The sequence below is a fragment of the Alligator mississippiensis genome, chromosome 4, assembly GCF_030867095.1.
Source record: "Alligator mississippiensis isolate rAllMis1 chromosome 4, rAllMis1, whole genome shotgun sequence".
NCBI lineage: Eukaryota > Metazoa > Chordata > Crocodylia > Alligatoridae > Alligator > Alligator mississippiensis.
In genome coordinates, this window is record NC_081827.1 from 185,305,996 (window position 1) to 185,318,401 (window position 12,406).

General features: G+C 43.2%; 1 protein-coding gene across 5 annotated transcripts in view; it reads left to right on the forward strand.

Annotated features, from left to right (window-relative positions):
* AGAP1 (ArfGAP with GTPase domain, ankyrin repeat and PH domain 1) overlaps window positions 1-12,406 on the forward strand; it is a 589,050-nt gene that overhangs the window by 507,491 nt on the left and 69,153 nt on the right. For all 5 annotated transcript variants that reach the window (XM_019492038.2, XM_014594255.3, XM_059727176.1 and 2 more), the window contains one exon: window positions 7,473-7,627. In XM_019492038.2, coding sequence (XP_019347583.1) covers window positions 7,473-7,627 — 155 coding nt within the window. The remainder of the gene's footprint in view (window positions 1-7,472; window positions 7,628-12,406) is intronic.

Genomic DNA, 12,406 nt, shown 5'->3' on the forward strand with positions numbered 1-12,406 from the left:
TTAAAAAGCAAGGTTAATGGTAAAAGCAATATCTACAGTGTAAACAATGGTATTCTAACATGAAAAGGGAGATGTTACATGAGCACCTACTCGTAAGCAGAGCACTGTATATTTTCTGATGCATGTTGACTCATATATCCGGTTCTATTGGTCGTTTGAAAAAGCATCACAGGAATCCTTTATTTCTTGGATTCCATTGCATCATTATAGCAGAATTGTCTCCCTCTAGCTCTTTCCCTATTTCAGCGCCCAATTCCCACACACCTTCTCCCCCCAAAAAAGAAAGTGTAGTCTTGTCAGACATCTCCTGTTGATAACTTCCAAATGTAAAACAGTTGCAGCTGTTTTTTTTAGCACTTTAACCCTTTGTCTGCTAGGCTTCCAGGAAATAATTGATGACTGATTGGCCCATTAACCTTTTTAAAAAAAAGTTTGATAGCCTGGACTTGTGTAATGAGGAGGGATTCCTTGTGAAATCAGTTTGATGGCTATGTTGCTTGCCCCTGAGGATGCAAAATTAGCCCCATGGGACCTCGTCTGCATAGAAACTGGACACAATTAGTGTAATATCCGGTGTTATTAATGTAGTTTGGAGTAATTGGGCAGGTTGATTTCGACAGGTTGATGTTGCTAAAATACTATTATAGTGAACTTTTCTATGAGTAACTGTTAAAGGGTGAAAACTCTTTAATAAAATTTTGTGATTGGGCTCATAGGGATTTAAATAGCACAACCTGTAATATTGCTGTGTAACAAAAAGAACAATTTAATTTCATTTTGTTAACTGGATTTTTCTGTTTTGTGTCTGTACTGCCTAATATTTTAAACATATGCTGCCTGGCACTGCACATATTTTCTCTGTAGACATTGCTTTGTGGAATCTTGATGAGCTGCAATATGCTCTGTTATTTTAAGATCACAAGTTTAACACAGTCTGTTCATCAAATTTTGTATTAAACAGCAAACTTCCAATAAAACACATCTTCAACTGATGCAATTATTTCTGATCTCCTGCATCTAGCCCCTTTCTTTTGGTACGAATTCAAAGGTACAATGGATTGAAAAGGAAATACCAACTTCCATCTCCTTAATGGGCTGCTATTCTCAGCTACTGATGGTCAGTATTCTGGCAAGCTTCCAGCCAGTTTGTTGATCGGACCAAAATGTCTTTATAGCCTACCGCTGGAAAATGATGCATCCCTTTTTATCCAGAAGTAATATATGTTATAACCTAGTGAACCCTTCCACCACTGGTGCACACCTCCGTATCAGTCAGGGTAGCAGTGGTTTTATGCCATTTGCTCACAATAAAAGAGGATCAAGAGGTTGGACAAGAAATTTATGTATCAAAAAGTATATTTTGGGGGAATAATAAGTTATATATGGAATAAAAATAGTGGAAAATGCCTAGAGGTACCCCCCCTAAGCTGTGTGCAGTGTTCATAGCATTTTTTTGTACATGCTACAGTAGATACTTGTAAACAAGGAAATAATGAACAAACTCAGAGAATTCTTGCATCCTGATTTCAAGTTCTGGTTGTCTGGAAAGACAGCGTCCAATTTAACTTTAACAGGTATTGTTGAAAAGACTTTAAGGTAGAGCCAGCATGATGGTTGGAGACTAGTATGTGAGGACTGAATACTGCTTGTAGGTTACTTGTATTTTAAGTTCTTTAACATCAACAATGGATGGTGGGAGCCTAATACAAAGTTTGGTGCATCAGGAGACGAGAGGACTTTTAGCAATGAGAAAAACAGATCCTGCCAGAAAACCACATAAAATAACAATGCCTAAATGCTTTAATGCTAACTGATAGTGGGTATGTAACAAAATTGTAGATTCTATTTCTAATCTCCATATTTCCAGTGCATCTGAAGTTAGTTACCCTAGCCATATAGGTACACTCAAGGCTGTTACCAGTAAGAAGGTAGAAGGGTTTAGTTAAAGCAGTCTTTGATTTTCTTTATTGTTTCCTTAACATTAGAATTATGATTTAATCATGAAAATTGAGTTGGTGATAAAGATAAATCTAGATTTTAGACAGTGATTGAGTAGAGCAAAGATTTACCAAATGATAACAGGCTAAAATCACAACTAACTTACTAGTATACATAGCTGATCTAACTTGTATGCATTCAAAAAAGAAGTCCTTTCTTAAATATTGGAATTGCCTCTCCTTTGTATTTTCTTTAGGTGTCTCCCACTTCCATTTATTTGGAGCTATACAAAGCCTTCTCTGTACTCAATAAAGGACTTATGTGAGTAGGTGTTTTCACTCAGTGGCTCTCTTTAGGTTATTCTACTTAGGCTCATGAATTTCTTCAGCCAGATTTGGTTTCAGCTCTTTCAGCTGTTGTCTAATAGTCTGTGTGAGGTTGGCAAAAGTTGTCTTTATCATTTGAGTTAAAAATTTGCTGTACTTGGTCATTCTCACACTTGATTCTGTGATTCACTAGACGCACTCATCTAGCTAAGAAAAACTTATCTTTTATAAATAGATGAAACCTGCTATATGGAAGGTTTCTAGATGAAACTGTCTATATTAGGAGGTTTTCATGAAGTGGGATAAATGGTGGTTTAGATGAGCTCCTTTTTTGTTTGTCCATTTCAAGGAAAGTCCTGATGATCACTTGGAGAGGGCTCCACCTATTGGAAATGGTAAAAATGATAAATTTCCTAAGAGGGCTGCTAAATTTGTTGCTGGTTCCTCCCCTTACTCGTATTGAACTAGTGTTTCTAATTTGTTCCAGTCCTCCTTCCTCCTCAACGGAACTCATGAGACTATGTCAGCATGACCTCAAAAGCAAGCCCAGAATCACACAAATTGCCTGACCACACAACTGGAACAGCGTACATGGCTTAGGAGCGTACCTGAGTGACCTGAGCACATGCTCTTCAGAAACTAAGCTTGGGGTTTGTGCTTGAAGTGGCTCAGGCATGATCTTGAGCTGTCTGTGCCGGGTTGTGACCTGTCCATAAAGTTCATTTAAAAAAAATGAAGCCATCTGTTGGCGGGGAGGAGGGGTGGGGTAACCTAAGCAACTTGAAAGTTCATCTGCAGGAATCAGCATTGAAGGACTGACTGAGCAAAGAAGAATTCTCTGCTGCCTGCAGGGAACATTCTGTCAGGGCTTTTTAGCCCCCAACCTCCCCAACCATGTGCTGCTGCTGGTGAAGGGTGCAGTCAAGGGTATCAGTATGGGAGTGAGTAGGAAACCCCTAGGGTGAGGGCAACATGGTGTAAAACCATTGTTGCAGGACAGATTTGCCAGGCCAAGAATTTTTTTTTTTTTTACGGACAATCTGTAAACTTTTTAGTGACAGCCAAGCCTTTTTACTATGGTTCATGTTAAACCCCTGAGTTTGAACCTGGCCCTAGTCCAGAGCATGGCAGAAGGGTGACATTTTTTGTTATATAAAACACATGTCAGTAAAAACATCTGTTAGTAAAAATGTTTGGTTGTCAGTAAAATGTGTGCAGATTGCCAGTAGCCAGTAAAATAAATAATGTCTTGTGTTGGCAACTATACATCTCTGTTACCTAATTTGGGGGTTGGGAAGGGTTACAAATGGACAGGTCTTATTTCTTGGCAGTACCTCATGGTCATGTATGTATGTAGATATGGACACAGAACCATTCCCAAATGTCATTGATTAGGAACTGGTTCACAACTGTGTGAAGTGCTATGGCTCTGACATCAGGGGGTAGGAGTGAGCACTCAGCCCAGCATTTTTTTTTCAGTGGGCAAGTGTGGGGGTGCTTGCATGCTTTGGGGAGCTCCTGCCAGGGTGGGTGACCTCTGACTGGGGACATTTTCACTGTTCATCTTCCCTTTTTCTCTTAAACAAGAGGTCAGTAAACTTCAGTGACCTGCAGATGACTGAAGTCTGCAGTGTTCTTGCCTGACTTGCAGGAGGGAACACGAGAGAGGAGTGCCTTGGACCCATGGGCTGCCTATACACATGCTTGAGGGTGCTGTTTTAATTAGAGTGGTTCCCAGACAGCCGCTCCATTTATAACAGCTTACTGTCACATGTATTAAATCCCTGCATGTTTCAAAATGGCCACGGAATGGTTTATCTAAATCTCATTCAACAAGATTTAGATAAAACACCCCCGTCGCCATTTTGAACCCTGTCGGGGCTTAATACCCATGACAGTGAGGCAATGCTGGAGCAGTCTAATTAGAACTAATCAAGAATTAGTCTTGATTAATCAAGTCTGCTCTGACACATAATTAGAATGTGAATGAGCACATCTCTAGGCACCCCCAGGTTTTTTTGGTTCCCAAAGGCTGTGGTAAAATAGGGAGTTTGGGACACAGCTGATTCGTTAGAAGAATAGCTTTTTATACACAAGCAGTGCAAGGGAGCTCATTGATAAAAAGTGCCAACGAAAGGGAAAAAAGTGTGCTTGGGTGCGGGGGGGAGGGCAGTAGAGTTCTGGCTGTGTACCATAGCAGCCAGTTGCAGCAGTGTGTGTGTGTGTGTGTGTGTGTGTGTTCTGCAGGAGGGGGTGTTATGCGTTGGATGCCTGGAGGGCACCAATTGTTCTGTAACGCACAATGCCTGATATCTACATGTAGCACAAGCAGTTCACAGTGAAGTACTTGACCTTCCAGGTACACTTTTAAACTATTACAGGCAGATTTAAATTGGTTCAACAGGCTTGCATGTCTGTCCACTTCTAGTTTAAGCTGCATTTAAACCATTTCAAGTGCTGTGTGTGTCTATGCCCTTAGCCTGCCCTAAGAACTTTCTTGTTGCTGTTTTACATAACTGCATTGTCACAGGCTGCCTCTAGACACTATTTTTGCAGTGCTGTGAAGCTTGTCTATTGCAGAAATAGCAAATGCTATGGGCTACTGAATGTTCAGAGTCCCTTGGTTGGAGTGCAGCCATGGTATGCTCTCAGTGATAGGGGTACCCGCTCCATAGCTCCACCCACCGGAGCCCTATCACTGAGCTGGACAGACTCGCAAGGTTCCTGGGTGGCCCAAAAGCCTGGCTGGTCTGAGATTCTCCTGGAGCTCTTGAAAGGTCCTGGTATTTAATGGGCTCCTAGTGTTCCAACACCAGGAGCCCTTCACTATTCCTGAGCTGCAAGAATCCTCTTATCCTTACTGCCAGGCAGCAAGGGTGCCTAGCAGTCTTTGAGACTCCAGTGGGTTCTCCACCCCCATCAGTCCCTGTCTCTGCCCAGACATTTAAAATGCGTGCCTGCATCCTGGGAGCTGGGAACGCTGATGATGGTATTCCCTGTTCCCCTTCTGCTGGTGTGCTGGGACATCTAAAGCATGTGCCTAGCTTCCAGGCTGCAGATACACGCTTTAAATGTCCTAGTGACCCCTCAGCATGAGTCAGGATCACAGGCAGCAGACATTCCTGGCTCTTGTGCTGCAGGCACCCCAGACATTTAAAGTGTGACTGCAGCCCGGGAACTGAGAATGCCAATAACTAGCATTTCAGCTGTTGGTGCCCCAAACAAGCAGCCCAACAGAGCATGGAGTGCTCGTTTTTCTTCCTGGGCAGCTCCTGCCAGCAGCTCAAAGTGGCAGCTGGGACAGGGCAACTTGCAGACCTCCATGATAGCATGCCCCTGGGTGGGCTGTCAGGGAGCTAGCTGCTCTCCCTCTGTCCCCTGAGAAGGAGGGAGGAAGAGGAGAGCACTGTGGGATTGTGGAGGTTTCTCTCCTTGGCCACACATCTAGTTTGTCGCAGCATGACAAAGAAGTTGCCATTTAAACAGCAACTTCTTTGTGGCAGATCCACCAGCGTTTTTTAGAACAAATTCCTTCAACGCATGGCACGTTACAGAATAATCGCATATATCCTGCAACAGATGTAACATGTCGAGGGCACTGTACAGCGTGTGAGCCCAGAAGGAACATCTGGATCATCAAATCCAGTATCTTGGTATCACAAATAGCCACATAAGATAATATGTTTAATAAATTTGTCAAACTCATTCTTAAAGGTACTTAGTAATATCTTGATGTCTAACCAGTGAATCACAAAGTTGGGACCCTTCATAATTCACTGATGTGGCTTGTTACAAAAATGAGATTGGCAACAAGGCATGGCTTTCTAAAGCCTTTGCAGGAAGCCAGTGTTTTCCATGTTTTATTTAAAGGGACAACTTGAGGCATCCCGATTCACCACAAAATAAAATTAACCCTCTGTATTTGCATTTCCTTTCCATGTCCATTTCCAGGTTGTACCTCAGAGTTGACTTAAGCTAGAGAAGGCATCTTCTTGTCCAGTGTTTGGGAGGTTTCTTTTTTGAGCCTAGTTCTGCCTGACCTGTCCGGGCCAGGTAGTTTCTTTGAGAATGGATGTAAACATCTTTAAAAGTTCAATAAAACACCAAAATATCAGGAGTTTTTAGTCAACAGAGCTCTGATGAATTTCTGCCATTTTGTATCAGGAAAATTGTTTGCCTGAAAATTGGAATTCAAGTTTAATAGGGAAAAGCGTTTGTCCCATAGGTCAAAAGAATGACTCCCAGTGAGTAAGACTGCTGCATTTAAATAGACTTAAGATTTTATCATTTACCGTTACATGTTTATGGATGACAAAATAATGCAAGAGTTCCATGGTTCTAAATGTATAAGTCATTAGCAGGCAAGTGCTTTTATAACTAAAAGCTATTATATTTGATGTTCAGCAAAACTGTATAGTCTTATTATTCTGCTCTTTCTTTACCAACTTTATTATCTCTATTTCAGCTTCTTTGAACTTTTTTTTATATTTGACTTTGGTGTACCAAGTGTATTTGAAATCAGAGTTCCTTTTCCTACAGTTCTGCTGATACTTCCTTAAATTGTGTTCCTTGGGCCAAGTTGTTATTTTTTTTCAAAGGCTATAGGAACATAATTCATTGACCCCCTTTCACTAGCTTCTCATGTTATTTTCCCTGTTCTTCTAGTTGCTAAAAACTCATGAGCAGAACATTTTGGACTAATGTTCATTTTGTGTTGCAATGCAATATATTTGAGCTCCTACATACAATAAACACTCTTAAATGAATGTATCATGCAGTGTATATACAAAACACTGAAGAACTATGGGAAATTATACTGGACCATTTGTGCTGTCATTTTTTTTATTCTGTGGAATATTTACCCAGAAGGATACTTTGATAAATAGGAAAAACTTACATTAGATAGGTCCTCAAGCCTTACTTACTCTGAAAACTGGAGAAATAAAGAAATATTTTCTGTAAAATGTGCATATTTCCCTGAAATAGTATATACTTCAACTGCATGAAGTGATACTATGAAGTCAGAAACAATCATAACAAGGGTTTTCTTGAGGCATGTTCTGACAAAGATTGCTTTTTTGTGAGCATTTGGATGTATATTCAAACCTACATTGGCTCGTAGAACCGTATAGATGCTGTTCAAATAAAAGGCAGTATTAATGGCTAATTGCTGCTTTAATTAAAAGTGGTCTTCCACCTCTTTTTCAGAACAAGAGGAAAACTTTGAGTTTATCATTGTGTCCCTCACTGGCCAGACTTGGCACTTTGAAGCAACCACATATGAAGAAAGAGATGCATGGGTGCAAGCCATAGAGAGTCAGATACTGGCCAGTCTACAGTCATGTGAGAGCAGCAAGAATAAGGTAAGGTGTATAACATGATACTGGAATTAAGCAAGGCTCCTAGATCATTAAAGAGAAATCAGGATCTAGATAATGTAAGAAAGAGGAAAGCATGTATTGTGAGGGCTTTGTACTCTTTAGACACAAAGTACTGAGAAGAGTAAACAATGCAAACATGTATGTCTTGGAAACAATTTAATGCAACTTATTTTATACCCTTTTTATATTTTTGCTTTCATGTTTAATATAATGTGAACCTATCAGGTATTTTTCTCCTCATTTTTATAATTCCAGATGAATCATTAACTTTTTTAACTAATTTATGGGTAGTTATACATTTTATCCGCTTGTCAGTCCACACTTTGTTTCAGAGCTGGTCTGTAAAAGAGCTGTTTAAGGGCTTGTGCCTGTGAAAATAGCAACTTATTTAAAAGTCATGTCTGTACTGACAGCTACTGGGCTTGTGCAAAGTAGTATTCCATTAAATGCCCTAGTTTGCCTAATAGTAACAACATTCAGTCTTATCCATCCCCCAGACCAAGAGCACTCTCGCTTACGATCAGAGTGTACACATTTAAGAAGCAATGGTCAATTATTCCTCTATTGTCCAAGTCCTGTTTTGGTGACACTGCTGTGAAGTTTTTCTTTCCATTAATTAATATTAATTTGTTCTTAGTTGTTTTGTTTTAGGCAAGCTAATGGGAAAATAATCAGGAAGCAGAAGTGGTGCCATGGAACAGGTGCCACATCACAACACATTCATATATGGCAAAAATAATTTTTTCTCCTTACTTTAGCTGTTTTTTAAATCTCTGTCTCCCAAATCCCAGTTTCTTTCTGGGGAGAGCTTAATCGTTTGCAGTTCTTGAACTTCTTGGTTTTGAAAGAAACTCCACAAACTGAAAGGTCTTTTTACATTGTTCATGTTGACTTGGTCTACTTCATCATTCATAGAATCATAGAAGTAGGGTCGGAAGGGACCTTATAGATTCATAGATTCATAGATGTTAGGGTCGGAAGGGACCTCAATAGATCATCAAGTCCAACCCCCTGCATAGGCAGGAAAGAGTGCTGGGTCTAGATGACCCCAGCTAGATGCTTATCTAACCTCCTCTTGAAGACCCCCAGGGTAGGGGAGAGCACCACCTCCCTTGGCAGCCCGTTCCAGACCTTGGCCACTCTAACTGTGAAGAAGTTCTTCCTAATGTCCAATCTAAATCTGCTCTCTGCTAGCTTGTGGACATTATTTCTTGTAACCCCCGGGGGCGCCTTGGTGAATAAAAACTCACCAATTCCCTTCTGTGCCCCCGTGATGAACTTATAGGCAGCCACAAGGTCGCCTCTCAACCTCCTCTTGCGGAGGCTGAAAAGGTCCAGTTTCTCTAGTCTGTCCTCGTAGGGCTTGGTCTGCAGGCCCTTCTCTGGACCCTCTCCAGGTTATCCGCATCCCTCTTGAAGTGCGGCGCCCAGAATTGCACGCAGTATTCCAACTGCGGTCTGACCAGCGCCCGATAGAGGGGAAGTATCACCTCCTTGGATCTGTTCGTCATGCATCTGCTGATGCACGATAAAGTGCCATTGGCTTTTCTGATGGCTTTGTCACACTGCCGACTCATGCTCATCTTGGAGTCCACTAGGACTCCAAGATCCCTTTCCACTTCCGTGCCACCCAGCAGGTCATTCCCTAGACTGTAGATGTGCTGGACATTTTTCCTCCCTAGGTGCAGCACTTTGCATTTCTCCTTGTTGAACTGCATTCCGTTGTTTTCTGCCCACTTGTCCAACCTGTCCAGGTCTGCTTGCAGCTGTTCCCTGCCCTCCGGCATGCCCACTTCTCCCCACAGCTTTGTGTCATCTGCAAACTTGGACAGAGTACACTTCACTCCCTCGTCCAAGTCGCTGATGAATACATTAAAGAGTCTCGGTCCAAAGACGAGCCCTGCGGGACCCCACTGCCCACACCCTTCCAGGTCGAAACCGACCTATCCACCACGACTCTCTGGGTGCGACCCTCCAGCCAATTTGCCACCCACCGGACTGTGTAGTCATCCAAGTCACAGCCTCTTAACTTGTTCACCAGCATGGGGTGGGATACCGTATCGAAGGCCTTCCTGAAGTCTAAGTATACGACATCCACCCCTCCTCCTGTGTCCAGGCGTTTCGTTACCGGGTCATAAAAAGAGACCAGATTAGTCAGGCATGATCTGCCTGCTACGAACCCGTGCTGGTTTCTCCTCAGCATAATTTGTCCTGCCGGGCTCTCACAAATGTGAGCCTTGATCATTTTTTCAAAGATTTTGCCAAGGATGGAGGTGAGACTGACTGGCCTATAGTTGCCCGGGTCCTCCTTCCTCCCCTTCTTGAAGATGGGGACCACATTGGCCCTTTTCCAGTCCTCCGGGACTTTGCCCGTGCGCCACGAGCGTTCAAATATTCCCCCCAGTGGCTCTGCAATGATGTCGGCCAGTGCCTTCAGCACCCTCGGATGGAGCTCATCCGGGCCTGCCGACTTAAAGGCATCCAGTTCTTCCAAGTGACTCTGCAGCATCTCAGGGTCTATGCATGGCAGTCTGGTGCCTTGCTGCTGCCTCTCTACAACCCCGGTGAGAGACTTGTCGTGTCCCTCACTTAGGAACACTGAGGCAAAGAACTCGTTGAGGAGTTCAGCCTTGTCCCCCCCGTCCGTCGCCAATTGCTTCTGCCCATTTAGCAGGGGTCCTATTCCTCCCTGGGCCTTCCTTTTACTCCCTATATATCTAAAAAACAATTTCTTGTTATCCTTTACTTGGGATGCCATCCTCAGCTCCATGGTAGCTTTGGCCTGTCTAACTGCCTCCCTGCAAGCGCGAACAGAGGAGGTATATTCATCTTTGGTGATCTCTCCCTGTTTCCACTTTTTATGTGCTCCCCTTTTGGCCCTTAGGCTGCCCTGGATTTCTCTGGTCAGCCAAGGAAGCCTCCCGACCCCTTTCCCTGTTTTTCCTCGCATCGGGATCGTCTCGCTTTGTGCCCGAAGGATCGTTTCCTTAAGGCACAGCCACCCTTCTTGGGCTCCCATCCCTTCAAAACTCCTACTCTGCAGTGCGTCCTTGACTAATCGCCTGAGTTCATTGAAATCAGCTTTCCTATAGTCTAGCACTTTCTCCCTACTAGTTACCTTACTCACTCGCCGTCTTATGGTGAATTCTATTATTAGGTGATCACTGTCCCCCAGATGGCTACCGATCTGGAGGTCCCCTACTATGTCATCCCCCATTGCCAATACCAGATCCAGTATGGCATTCCCCCTAGTGGGACCGTGTACCTCCTGTGTCAGGTGGAGGTCCTGTACACAGGTTAGAAACCTGCGTGAGCGATGGGACCTTGCTGTCTGCGTCTCCCAGCAGATGTCTGGGTAGTTTAGGTCTCCCATAACTACCGCCTCTTTAGCTTTTATGGTCTCCGAGAGCTGCCTCAGGAGTCCCGAGTCTATTTCTTCCCCTTGGTGTGGGGGTCTGTAGGAGACCCCTACCACCAAATCCCTTTCTCCTTGCCCCCCATGTAGCCTAACCCACAATCCTTCTACTTCCTCATCCTTCGATTCCGTCTTGATGAGGGTCGGTGTATATTGCTCATTGACGTAGAGCGCAACCCCTCCCCCTTTTTTCCCCACCCTGTCCTTTCTGTACAATCTATAACCCTCAATATGTACCGCCCAGTCGTGGGACGAATCCCACCAGGTTTCCTTTAGCCCTACTAAGTCATAGGTGTTTTGTGCAAGCAGGAGCGCTAGTTCATCCTGCTTGTTCCCCATGCTCCTAGCATTAGTATATAGGCACATGAGCCCTGCGACTGGTGCCTTTGCTGCCCCCCCGCTCTGAGTCCCAAGGGGCCCCTTATTTCTTACCTTCTCGTTGCTTACCTGTGCTGTAGTGCTGGCCGCCCCATGACTTGCAGGTTCCCAATGTTCTCCTTCTTCAGGCTGGGCTGTCCTTGTGGGTGCCACATGGTTTGGTGGTCCACAGCTTCCCCTTGTAGATCTTCAAGCCCAACCCCCTGCCTGGGCAGGAGGGAAACTGGGCTCAAGTGACCCCAGCCAGGTAGGCATCGAGCCGCTTCTTAAAGACCCCCCAGGGTAGGAGCCAGCACCACTTCCCTTGGAAGTTGGTTCCAGAAGCATATTAAGAAGCATCATTAAGAAAGACACTTCTATTTTGAAATGAGTGTTGCCTTTGGTTACTTGTTTAACCACAGTAAATTAAACCAGGGTATTTATTGTTCTAATGTAATTTACTAGCTGTTTTTTGTTTAGCTATTATTTCTGTGGGGAGAAATTATTGTCCACTTCTGTTGCCTATCTTGATTGAGTCATACGCTATATTACATACATTACAACAGGATACCTAAACAAGTGCCACTGTACAAAAACATTAATATAATTGCAGCAAATGCTGGTTTGCATATTTAGCACACAGAAATGAACAAAGAATTTCATTTTTGTTATAATAGATATTCACTTTTTTAAAATAAATGAAGCCACTTATAATGTTTTGTTTGTTTAGGGATTATTGTGTAATGAACTCTAAAACAGCTTGAGCATAAAGGCCTTCTGTGAGAGAGTTTTCTTATTCACCTTTGGAAGAAGGGCAAAAGAGGAGCTTAGAAACATAAGTAAAACGATTTGGTGGTCTTATTTTTGTGACCCATTGACAAATCACAAGTATGCTACAAATCAGCATGTAGAAGGTCAGATTCTGCTCCCATTTTTAAATCAGTGGTAGTAAGTCCATTATTCAGTACAGTTAGCAAGTTTTATCCAGA